A 12,154-nucleotide genomic window follows, 5' to 3' on the forward strand; every position below is an offset into this window, starting at 1 on the left:
TGGTCGGGGGAGGCGCGCGGGGCGGGACGGGGGCGCGGGCACGTGCGCGGCGGGGCGCGGGGCGGCGCGCGCGGCGCTGCCCTCCTGCCCCTTCCCCAGAGTTCGCCCCGCCGCCGGGAATGAGGTCAGCGCGGGCGCTTCTCATTGCACGCGGCGCTTATTATCGCGCCGCGGCGGCCGCCAATCGGAAAGCGGCGGGCGGCGCTTGGCACGCGGACGCGTTGGATACAGCGCGCGATTGGCCGCGGCGCGGGCTGCGAAAGGATAAAGCGGCGCGGGGCGGGCGCGGGCTCCGCTCTCAGCGGCTGCCGGAGGAGCGCGGCGTGCGGGGGGCGCGGGCATCGCCCGGCGTGCGCGCGGCGCGGCTCGGCGGGGGGCGGCTCCGCGAGCTCCGCGCGCTCTGCGCGCTGCGGGACGGGGCTCAGCCCGCGCTGCCTGCGGGACGGACGCGCTTTGCACGGGTGTTCTGCGGCATCGTCTTTTTTCCGTGAATTTTTGGGTGGCTGTTGGCTTCTTTTTCCGCCGTGAATTTTTAATTGCTTTAGCTATTTTTTTTTTCTTTTTTTCTCCTTTTTCTTTTTTTTTCTTTTTTTATTTTTTTGATTCTTCGGGTGCTTTCTCCGTACGGCGCCCCGCCGACGCCGCACGGAGCGCCGTCACCACGCGTCCCGCAGCCGGGGGCCGCCTCCCCCCCTCCCCCTCCAGCCCGGGGCTGCCGGTGCGGTGGGGGCCGGCGGGGCACGAAGCGGAGCGGCTGCCCTGAGGGGGCGCGGCGTTGAGGGGAGAGCGAGGCGGAGCGGCGCCCCCTGAAACAAACCCCAAGCAAAAAGCAAAAAACCAAAAAAAAAAAAAAAAAAAAAAAAGAAAAAGAAAAAAGAGTTTAAGGACAAAAGCAGAGCCCCACGTTGCAGCGCGGCTCCGGCAACAAGTCCGCGCGGAGCGGGAGCGCGGCGCGGCCGGGGCCGGGCGCCGTTGTGGAAGCCGCCCCGGGGCCGGCCCGGAGCCCCCCGCAGCCCCGCGCCGCCGAGCCGAGCCCCGCGGCCGCAGCCATGGTGCAGCAGACGGGCACGGCGGAGAATACGGAGGCGCTGCCCGCCGCCGAGACCTCGGCCGCCGGGGTCGGGCTGGAGCTGGGCATCGCCTCGTCGCCTACACCCGGCTCAACCGCTTCGACGGGCGGCAAGGCGGACGACCCGAGCTGGTGCAAGACGCCCAGCGGGCACATCAAGCGACCGATGAATGCCTTCATGGTGTGGTCGCAGATCGAACGGCGGAAGATCATGGAGCAGTCGCCCGACATGCACAACGCCGAGATCTCCAAGCGGCTGGGCAAGCGCTGGAAGCTGCTCAAGGACAGCGACAAGATCCCCTTCATCCGGGAGGCGGAGCGGCTGCGCCTCAAGCACATGGCGGACTACCCCGACTACAAGTACCGGCCCAGGAAGAAGGTGAAGTCGGGCAACAGCTCCGCCAAGCCCGCAGACAAGGCGGACCGGGCCGCCGGCGGGGGCGGGGGCGGCGCCGGGCCCGGCGGGGGCAGCGCGGGCGGCGGCTCCGGCGGCGGCACGGCCAAACCCGCCCCGAAGAAGGGAGGCGGCGGCGGCGGTCCGCGGCCCTCCCCCGCCGGCACCAAGCCCCACGGCAAGGCGGCGGCGGGCGGCAAGGCCTCACCGCCGGGCACCGGCGAACCGACGGCCGCGCCCACTCCGCCGCCGCCGCCGCCGCCCGAGCACCAGGCGCTGTACAAGCCGAGGGGCGCGCCGGCGGCGCCCGGCAAAGCGGCGGCCGAGAGGAAGCTGAAGCGCGTCTACATCTTCGGCGGCGGAGGGCCGGCGGCGGCCGCCTCGGGCTCGCCCGGAGGCGCCGTGCCCGGCAGCCCCACGCTGAGTAGCGCGGCCGAGGCCGGCGACCCGCTGAGCCTCTACGAGGAGGCGGGCGGCGCGGCGCGGCCCGACGGGGACTGCCCCTCGCCGCCCGGCGCCCGCTCGCCCGCCGAGCACCGCGGCTACGCCGGCCCGAGAGCCGCCTCGCCCGCCCCCTCCACGGCGCGGTCCTCCTCCGCGTCCTCCCACTCGTCCTCCGCCTCCTCGGCCGGCTCCTCGTCGTCGGACGACGAGTTCGAGGACGACCTCTTGGACCTGAACCCCAGCCCCGGCTTCGAGAGCATGTCCCTGGGCGGCTTCGGATCTTCCGCGCTCGACCGGGACCTGGATTTTAACTTGGAGCCCGGCTCGGGCTCGCACTTTGAGTTCCCGGACTACTGCACGCCGGAGGTAAGTGAGATGATCTCGGGGGATTGGCTGGAGTCCAGCATCTCCAACCTGGTGTTCACCTACTGAGGCGGGGCGGCCCGAAGCCGGCGGCGGCCGAGAGGACCGCGGGAACGCCGCCAACCGCTGTGCCGCCGCCCGAGGACGGACTGAGAGGGACCGCGGTGCGGCGCGGAAGGAGGGAGCGGAGCTCCCGCGGGGGTCGTCCTCGCCCTCGCTGCGAAAGAGCGACCTGAACTCTGCTTGAAAGGAAACGAGGATCGGCTGAGCCCTCACCGCACTGCTCGCGTCGGGGGCTGAGGTGCCGTCGCGGCGCCCGAAAACACGAGGAAAAAAAAAAAAAAAAGCAGTAGTGGTTTCTTTTTTTTTTTTTTTTTTTTTCTCGGAATCGTGATGGTGTTGGATTCTCTCGATGGTGGGTTAATAGAGCATGTTACCTGTCTGTCTTTAAGGTTTTTTTTGTCGGACCGTGGAACAGTTTCAGAACGTAGCGTTAGGGAGATGCGAAGCGGACAGATGGCGCTCTGTTTGATTCCTACAAAGTATCACCAGCTCTTTTTTTTTTTTTTTTTTTTTTATTTCACTCTTAACTCTTTAAAGGATTCAAACGCAACTCAATGCCGTGCCGGACTCTCAGAAATTCAGGACCAAATTTCCCCTCAGCTGTGTCCGTGTGTGTCCGTAGGGCCGCGGGTGGAAGGACTGTGCCCACCGACGGCCGTCCCTGTCCCGTCCCGTCCGTGCGAGCGGATGCCGTTTCCGAGTTGGACCTATTTATACTGCCAAACGTTTCTGCCCGTCATTCTTTGTCTTTTTTTTTTTTTTTTTTTTTTTTTTTTGGTAGTTCTCGTTATTACCCGCACCGTTTTTATGTCTCCTTCACGGAAGGGCTAGAGTTTTAACTTTTAATTTTTTTATATTTAAATGTAGACTTTTGACACTTTTAAAAACGACAAAAAAAAAAAAAAAAAAAAAAAAAAAAAAAACCAACACACACACACATAAAGAAAAAAAAAAAAAAAAAAAGAAGAGAGATGAAAAACGTTCGATTATTTTCTCAGTGTATTTTTGTAAAAAATATATAAAGGGGGTGTAAATCGGTGTTAATCGCTGTTTGGATTTCCTGACACGGGCAGCAGGGCCCCGGACACGCGGTGCGCGCACATCGCCGCCCGCCCGCCCCTCCGCCCGCGTCGCGCTCCGATCTGCAGGCACTTAAAGGCACAGCATCCCGCACCGCGCCCCGCTCGTAGCGGATGGGGCTGGAGGGGACTGGGAGGAGGGCTCCGGTAAGCCGTTTGGGTGAGAACGTCTCCAGAACGAAAGGCGGAACCGGAGCATCCGCGCGGAAAGGGATCCTGTACCTTTAACTCGTAAACCACATCTTTTGCACTTTTTTTCGAAGCAAAGCCGTGCCGTTTTAAACCACTGGATCTATCGAAATGCCGGTTTGAGTTCGCGACACTATGTACTGCGTTTTTCATTCTCGTATTTGACTATTTAATCCTTTCTACTTGTCGCTAAATATAATTGTTTTAGTCTCCTATGGCATGATGATAGCATATGTATTCAGGTTATAGCTGTTGTGTTTAAGATGAAGAAAGTGAAAACATCTTTGTACATTTAAGTCTGTATTATAATAAGCAAAAAAGAAGATTGTGTGTTTATGTATGTTAATATAACATGACAGGCACGGGGACGTCTGCCGAACGAGGTGGTTCTGTTAAGGGTTTCGCTTTTATTGTTATTTTTTTTTTTTTTTTGATCATCCATCCTGTGCAATATGCTGTGTAGAATTTTTATTTTTATTTTTTTATTTTTTATTTTTTTTTTTTGTCTAACGATCACCCACAAAGCAACGTTGGGAAAGAAGAGGAAAAAAAAAAAAAAAAAAATCATGCCAGCTAACCATGTCACGTTCACTGCCTGTCAGATTGTCGATATACCTTCTGTAAATAACCTCTTTGTTTTTGTTTTTGTTTTCTTCGGGAAGGAAATAAAATCAGCTGGAACTGAACCCTAACCCCGGCTGCGCTCCTCCTCATTGCCCCGTCCCGCCCGCGACGCGGTGATTCGCTCGGACTCCGCCTCCGTTTGACGGCAGGGCGGGCCGGGATTTCGCCCCCCGCTCTGCTGCAGGCACTGCTCTCGCCGTGCCCTCCCCGAACCGCGGAGCCCAGGTCTTCTCCTCCCCCTTTTAACCATCTTTTCTTTCCGTTCTGTCCCGTGCGAGGACGGTCTTCCCCACGCTGAAGCTTGCCCGGCGTATCCCGGCTGAAGCTTTTCTCATGCAAAGCAAACGCGTGGTCCCTCTGTGCCCCCCCCCCAACAGCACTGTGCTGTGTGTGCCGCCCCGGGCGGTGCTGCTGAGCAGAATCCAAGAGAGAAGGGGGAAGGGTGAGGCCCGGGAGCAGTTAACCCGAAGGCTTATGGCTTCCTGCGTGCCTTGTTCTCAATTCGTAGATAGGAGTTCGGTAGTGCCAAATGCAGTTTTTCTCTGGGGATTTTTATGTAGTAACAACCAGGCTAAAGCATGTATTGACACACCACTGCATGGGAACGTCCGTATGGATACGTGCTGCAACCTCTGCCTGTCCCCTGCAGCCTGCAGTGCAGGGCTAGGCAGGTATCTAGCAAGAGGAAAAACCCCGGATAAAACTGTGCAAGGATATATTGAATCACAAAATGAGAATGGCTTGGGTTGGAAGAGACTGGGAAGCTCACTTTGTTCCAATCCCTATCTGTATGTATGCAAGTGTCTATTAGTATGGGCCATCTTTCTGCTGAAATGGGTATGGGATTGCTTTGGAAAGAAAACCAGTAGCCCACAAGCAGTTGTGAAATCTAGCAAATTGTGATTTGTAAATAATTATGTAAAAGAAAACTTGATTTTAGGAATCACAGCTGATGCCTGACCACAGGCTTGCCTCATCATGGATCTTGGCCTGGCCCCTGTGGGAAGGTGCCCAGCAACACCACAGGGACAGCCTGGGTGCCACGTCCTCTCACTGCACTGCTGGGCAGCTGTGACCACCCTCTAGCAGACAAGGCAGAGCAAAATTGCTCCATCACTGGCATGCCTTCACCTGGCCTCTGGGTATCAGCCTTTTATGAGGTTCTACAGCCATACCGTGATCATTGCCACCATCAAATTTCACTTCATGAATTCATTCTGCCCTCCGTGAGATCCCCCTCTTGCTCATGGCCTCCACAACACCTTGTGGTAATGCTGAGTGAATTCATTAGTCTGCCATGTAAAAAACAAGCAACTATTTTCTGTTCAAACTTCAGTACAGATCATTTTGTCTTTGTACAGTGACAACTCTGTTCCCTCTTCAGCCTTTGCAAGCTACCTGTTTTCTCTTTGCCATTTCTCTGTTAGCTCTTCTCACAGTGCACAGAGATACTGAAAGTAATTGAACTAGATTTGAATGAAAAATCACCATGATAGCCCCATCTATTTATTTGAAATAATTTCCTTTTTAATAGACTGTTCTTGTTTGCACATCATTGATTTACCTACAAATTACACAAAGACTGCTCACCTCATCAGTGGATATTTAACTAACTTTCTGCAATGATGCCTGCCTCTTCAGTGCATCATTTTGTTACCTCCCATGTATAGCAGCACGTGATGTGACCACACACATAGATTGTATTGTTTTTCCTTTCTTTTCCAAAACCAAAGCAGGGTTCCCTGGGAATAAGCAATGCAAAACATGTTTGTAAGCTTTGTATTCTCTCATTATACACCCAGAAGACACCGCCTGACTGGGCAGAAGTAATAATGCTGGACTGGAGGTCCCCAGTATCCCCCCAGCTGCTGTGACCCCTGCCTGCATGATACATGACACAGTGGCAGCCAAGGGCAGGCAGAACCTTGGTGCTGGCTGGTCCACTTCCTTGCCTTCCTCTCCCACCTGCTTTTACTTCCACATGGAAATGGAAAAAGTAGCAGGTGAGAGCTCAGCTCACCTCTCAGGGGCTCTTTATTCTGTTGGGGTCTGATTTTTTGAAGTGTGTACTAGGATTAATTTTAACCCTATAGTGCCCTCTGAAAAGCTTTGAGGACATTAGCAAGGTATTACAATGTGACCTCCTGGGCTTCCAAGTGTTGCAATCATCTTGATAGCTCGGAGTACAAAAATGGTTACCCACCACCTGCCATTTCAGCCTCTCCTTTCCACACGATCTCTGTGTTTTGCCACAAACATGGGGAAAATGTGACCGTTTCCAAGAAGTGAATACTGTGGGACAAAAAGTGAGTGACTAATTCAGGACTCAGCTCTGGATGTAATTGCCTTGTTAGTGATTGCTCTGTTTACACAAACATTTCAAGCCAAGTGGTAGTAACAGCCCAAAGGGTCACTGTGAATTCAATTAAATCCGGCTGGTGACCCCCTGATCCCTCAGGGCTCAGCACTGAGGCCAGTTTTGTTTAACATTTTTATCACTGGCTTGGTTGAGAGGATTGAGTGTCCCCTCATTGGGTCTGACCCAAAAGTTGGGTGGGAGTGCTGATCTGCATGAGGACAGGAAGGATCAGCAGAGGGGTCTGGATAGGTTGCATTGATGGGCTGGATTCAGTTGCATGCAACAGGGCCAAATGCCTAGTGCTGCATTTGGGTCATAACAACCCCATGCAGCAGTACAGTCTGGGGGAAGAGAGGCTGGAAAACAGCGTTGTGGGTAAGGACCTCGGGGTGCTGGTTGAAAGGAGCCAGCAGTGTGTCCAGCTGGCAAAGAAGGCTGACTTTGCATCAGAAATAGTATGACCAGCAGGGCTAGGGAAATGATTGTCCGTCTGCACTCAGTGCTGGTTAGGCCACATCTTGAGAGCTGTGTTCAGTTTTAAGCCCCTCACTGCAAGAAGGGCATGGAGTTGCTTGAGTGTGTGCAAAGAATGAAGGGCTAGAAAACAAGACCTGTAAGGAGTGGCTGAAGGAACTGGGTCTGTTTAGTCCGGAGAACACAGGGCTGAGGGGAGACCTCTTCACTCTCTACAACTCCCTGAAAGGAGGTTCTAACAAGGGGGTCTCCTTTCTCACGTGACAACTGGCAGGATGTGAAGCAGCTGCCTCAGGTTGTGCCAGGGGAGGTTTAGGTTGGGTATCAGAAAAGATTTCTTCACATAAAGGATAGTCAGGCATTGGAAGAATCTGCCTATGGAGGTGGTGGAATCCCTATCACTGGAAGCTTGTGGGAATGTGTGGACATGGCACTAAGCAACATGTTTTATTGGCAGATTTGTAGTGTTAGGTGATGGTTGGACACGATGATCTTAAGTGTCTTTTCCAACTGAAATGATTCTATTCTGTAGTAACCAACAGAATTAAATCACCTGGATTATGAGCCAGACATAGCTCATAAGCATGCCTAAGCAATGTTTCCTAATACATCTGTTGCTAGATTCTGCTACTTTGGGTGACTTCTGATGTGCTTTTTCCTAGCAGTACAGTAAATCTTAGGATCCCCTTGTCTCCTTCACTAACCCCTCCATCTTCTTTTTGCAAATTAAACAGAATTCTCCTCCCACAAAGCAGAAACTCCCATGGCTCCCATCAAATCTTCCCTTTTAAGGAATTTGTCTTGAAGTAAAAGACAATGTACCTGTGGCTACAGGTGGGGTGAAGTTTGTTAGCTTGTGACAGAGGAGGTTAGCTTTCCATAACTCAGCCTGATGCTGTTTGTCAGCAGATGGAAAATGTTAATGAGTTCCTCAGTGCAACCCTCCGTGTCCCACCTTAACTGTAGGCAGCATTAACCTGCTTGAACAGGAGGAAGACTTACAGAAACATGAACAAGACTGGCAAGGGGCCTGTATGGGTCTTTCAAAATGATGGGAATTGGAAATGGAAACTCACACCTATGGGCTTTGAATCTTGTTTGGCAACATTATGCCAGAAAATTACTAGATAAAATGCATTTGCAGTGTCAAAACTCTGCCTTGTATTGGCAGCACCCTTCCAAAATAGACCTGGAATAAAAAGTAAAGCACTGGTATTTCTTACCTTTCCTCTTTGGCTTTCTTAGCAGTTCACAAGATCTCTTCCTCATTGATTTTATTTGGTTTGTTTGTTTGTTTTTCAGCCTTTACTTTCTCTGAGCTTGCTTCTTCCTGGATGTCTTCCTGACCTTCTTCAAGAGGTTTTTTTGTTGTTTTTTTTTGTTTTAACCTTTATGCTATAGATGTAAATTCCCACTCACTGGACACAGAGCATTGTGTCTTTCCTGCTTCACTGGCACCCTTTTTCTTTTGCTCCAGCATTCAAGTAATTCCCTTGCAAAAGGCACATTGCTTAATATGCAGCAGTGGAAGGAAAAGAAATTTAATTTCAGCTGTATTCAAGATGTACCCATGCTACATTATCATCCTGAGAGCAGTCCAAAGCTCTCTGATTAGGGTATCTCTGCACATTGTCTGCCTTAAAAATACCATCAACCTGGGTACAAACTGTGACTCCATTTCTCAAAGCTAAATGGAAACAGCTGGTATCCAACTGAATAATTTAGGAGGCTGTTGCTCAAGTCGACCATCTTGAACAAGAGGGATTGCAACCAGGCGAGATCCAACTGCATGATCTCAGCACAGCTCACTGAAAGCAATACACTGAGTTTAAACTGTGTAAACTCAGTGTAAAATATTTCAAATGGGTAAATTCTTGATGTATCAGAGATGTCGTGATGTATCACTTTTCATTTTAGCCACCAGCCTGAAGTTTGCAACTACCTGCAGCTGGTGGTCTGTCCTTCTCAAGGAGGTGAAGCAACGATTAGAATCTTTTCAGGACCCCAGACTGCTCAAATTATGATTACAGCCTTTGTGGATGGTTACTAATCACGGTGCACTGAATGGACCTAAAGTGGCTGATGTGCTGATTGCAGTGGGTTTAATAGAATGACAGTTTAAAGGGGAATCTGGGCATCTTTCCAGACTTGAATACCCAGATCTGGATCATTTTACTCCCATTAAATTGACATACCTTTAGAGTTGGCAGAGTTTATCTTATGGAACCGCATGATTGAGGAAGTTAGCACTTGGTGTACAGCTTCTCACGTGAAGTCATTAGATCAGATTTACCCAAGGTGCCAAGAAAGCCACAGCGATTTAACATTTAACGATTTAACATTCAGGCTGGACATGAGGAAGTATTACTTTTCAGAAAGGGTGGTCAGGCACTGGAATGGATGCCCAGGGAGGTGGTGGAGTCACCGACCCTGGGGGTGTTCAAGGAAAGACTGGATGTTGTATTGAGGGACATGGTTTAGTAGGAGCTATTGGGAATAGGTGAACGGTTGGACTGGATGATCTTTTAGGTCTTTTCCAACCTTGGTGATTCTATGATTCTATGATTTATTGTAAAGTAAGTCCTATTCACAGTACACATGAGTACTTATGCACTCTGTGCACACATTCTAGGGCTTCATTTCCAGAGAGAGAGAGATTTTTGTGAATAATCACTTTTTCCAGGAAAAACAACAACAACAAAACCAAGCAACCTGTAATAAGGGAATAACATGAAGCCCCATCCCTGAAGACATTCAAGGCCAGGCTGGACCAGGCTCTGAGCAACGTGATTGAGCTGTGGGTGACCCTGTTCATTGCAAGTTAGTTGGACTAGATGAACTTTAAAGGTCCCTTCCAAATCAGAGAATTCTATGATTCTGTAATTTTCTAATGGAAAACATGCGTAGCGTACGTATCACTAAAATTTATATTTCTAGCTTTATCTGTAGGAATAAAAAAGTGGTACAGGAGATTGGAAATGAGAGTTTTCCAATTAATTCACAATTAATTCCTGGTCCCTCTGCATTTTTTTTTTTGTCCAAAACGACCGATGATTTGCAAAGTGTTATTATGCTGCTGCTTTTCTTTGAATCAGTGTCTTATGCTGTGTAATATGTGCTATATATAAAAGCAGATACACTGAAGCTTAACAGTTTCACCAGGTGTAAGTGGTTTTTAAATTAATATAAATTGTTTGCAGAATGCATGAAGTTCTGCAAACGTGGCAGTGGAACAGAATTTGCATCAACTTTTACCTTCTCAAAGAAATGGAAGTAATTATGGATATTTGAAGAATTTTTGATTTTGTTCTCTTGAAACAGTTTGGGGGAAAAAAAAGAAGTGTGAAAATGTTCTTTTCTTGAGTTTCCTCCTCACTGAAACAGCTGAAACATGAAGCCTTATTATAAATTGTTATTTGCTTTTCTGTCTTGAACTGAAAATGCATTCTAATACTCCAGAGCTGGTTGCAAACAGAGGGCCATAAATTCCAGCTCAATTTATCTAAATGGTGTATTGTGTGAGAGATACAGGCATGGGCTGACACATTCAGTGATAGTTACACAATGGGAGCTTCCTAATTCCATTAGCAAATTGTTCCAGGTTTAGATAAAATGAAATCACAGTGTCTTCTTTTCTCACCTATTATATTTTGTTATTGCTATTATGTTGTTGTTGCTGCCTTTAATCATAATGTCTCACAGCCTTGGGGCATTGTAAGCTCAGGAGAAATAGAGAAGACCCACTTCAGACCGCTTGTAAACACGAGACAAAAAAGCAGCAATGGATGTAAGTAGAAAGCAAAATATTATTGCCCATCAGTGGGGCAGCACTGATATCACCACGGCAGCAGCCTGAGCTCGATGCTCTTTTGTTCTTTGCTTATATCACAAAGACAGACTTTTACAAGGGGGTTGGATGAGAGCACGTGCAAGTTTACACCTGTGAGCAGGGACCTTTTCTTCAGCATTTGTCACGATGAGGGAAAATACAAAACTGTAACGAGCGAACAGTAAAGATGCTGAGATGATAAGATGACGGCAGGCAACTTTCTGCTGCTACATGGGAACAGGCTGGTGGTGATAGGAGGAATATGGTTGCAAAGGAAGAAGGGGGAAAAGGTAACATTTGTCAAAGCCTGGGAAAAGAGCTCTTGCAGTAGTTATGACTAAAGATGAGTTGAACCTCAAGAATCTTAGGAAAACAGCAGTACTGTTAATCGATAGCCTGGATATTAAAGCAAAATTCTTAGCTGATTACTAATGAGAATACTGGTTACTTATGGCAGTAAGTGAGAAAGAGGTAGGAGGAAAGCAGATAAGAGCCTGGTGGAGATGAAAGGGCAAATCTTTGTTTTATCCAGGCAGAGAATGGAAACGGAGTTGCCACAAGAGATGTCAAAGATGGAGTCTGAGGTTTCAGTTTCTTCTGAGGTGAGGATATGAGGACATCACTGCATGAGCCAAGGGAACCTGGTTTCTACACATCTGTGTTTCAGGAGAGTTCCTTTGGGTGGATTCTCTGGTGTCTAATAGCTGGGTTACTCTGTGCTGCAAACTGACTGCAGACTGGCCAGACACGAAGGCAAGTCTGAAGGGCCTTTCGCCTGGAGCCAGCTCCACTTGATGAGCCATGCAATCTTGGAGCTGTGCTAATGCTACTCTGAGACGTAAACAACACAGAACAAGGAGTCTTGTGGCCTTACGGGGCAAAAGTGTTTTACGGAAGTTTTAGTAGTCTCATCCAAAAGATGCTCAATGCCACTTGGCTTTTGTGCCTCTTTTGTGTCTGATGGGTCTGCTGGTGACCTGGAGCTTGGTTAATACTAAATATACTAAATCGCTCTATAACAACGACTGCGTTATGAACAAATGGCAAAATCATGTAACTTAACAAAGTCAATTTTCAACTTGATAGCATTACTTGATAAGCTCTTGTATCGTAAGTGAAGGTAGTTCACACTCTTCTTGTAAACATATGGCAAATATGTGGAACAAAGTGTATTAATTAAGTAATATCCACATGTGCACGTTTACAAATCATTCTTTTCATTAGAGTGGTTTGAGAACAATAATAATGACAAACAAAACAGTCTGGT

At 49.4% G+C, this 12,154-nt stretch overlaps 1 protein-coding gene across 1 annotated transcript; it reads left to right on the top strand.

Annotated features, from left to right (window-relative positions):
• The first annotated feature begins 351 nt into the window (after nucleotides 1–351).
• Nucleotides 352–4,293, top strand: SOX4 (SRY-box transcription factor 4). Its single transcript, XM_052697871.1, has one exon. It carries the CDS (start codon nucleotides 1,050–1,052, stop codon nucleotides 2,337–2,339), a length of 1,290 nt encoding a protein of 429 aa, XP_052553831.1. The 5' UTR covers nucleotides 352–1,049; the 3' UTR covers nucleotides 2,340–4,293.
• Nucleotides 4,294–12,154: the final 7,861 nt, after the last annotated feature.

The sequence above is a fragment of the Tympanuchus pallidicinctus genome, unplaced genomic scaffold (assembly GCF_026119805.1).
Source record: "Tympanuchus pallidicinctus isolate F22 unplaced genomic scaffold, pur_lepc_1.0 scaffold31, whole genome shotgun sequence".
NCBI classification, from domain to species: domain Eukaryota; kingdom Metazoa; phylum Chordata; class Aves; order Galliformes; family Phasianidae; genus Tympanuchus; species Tympanuchus pallidicinctus.

Coding starts and splice junctions, on each gene's coding strand:
- SOX4 (XM_052697871.1), top strand. CDS start 1,050: ATGGTGCAGCAGACGGGCACGGCGGAGAATACGGAGGCGCTGCCCGCC.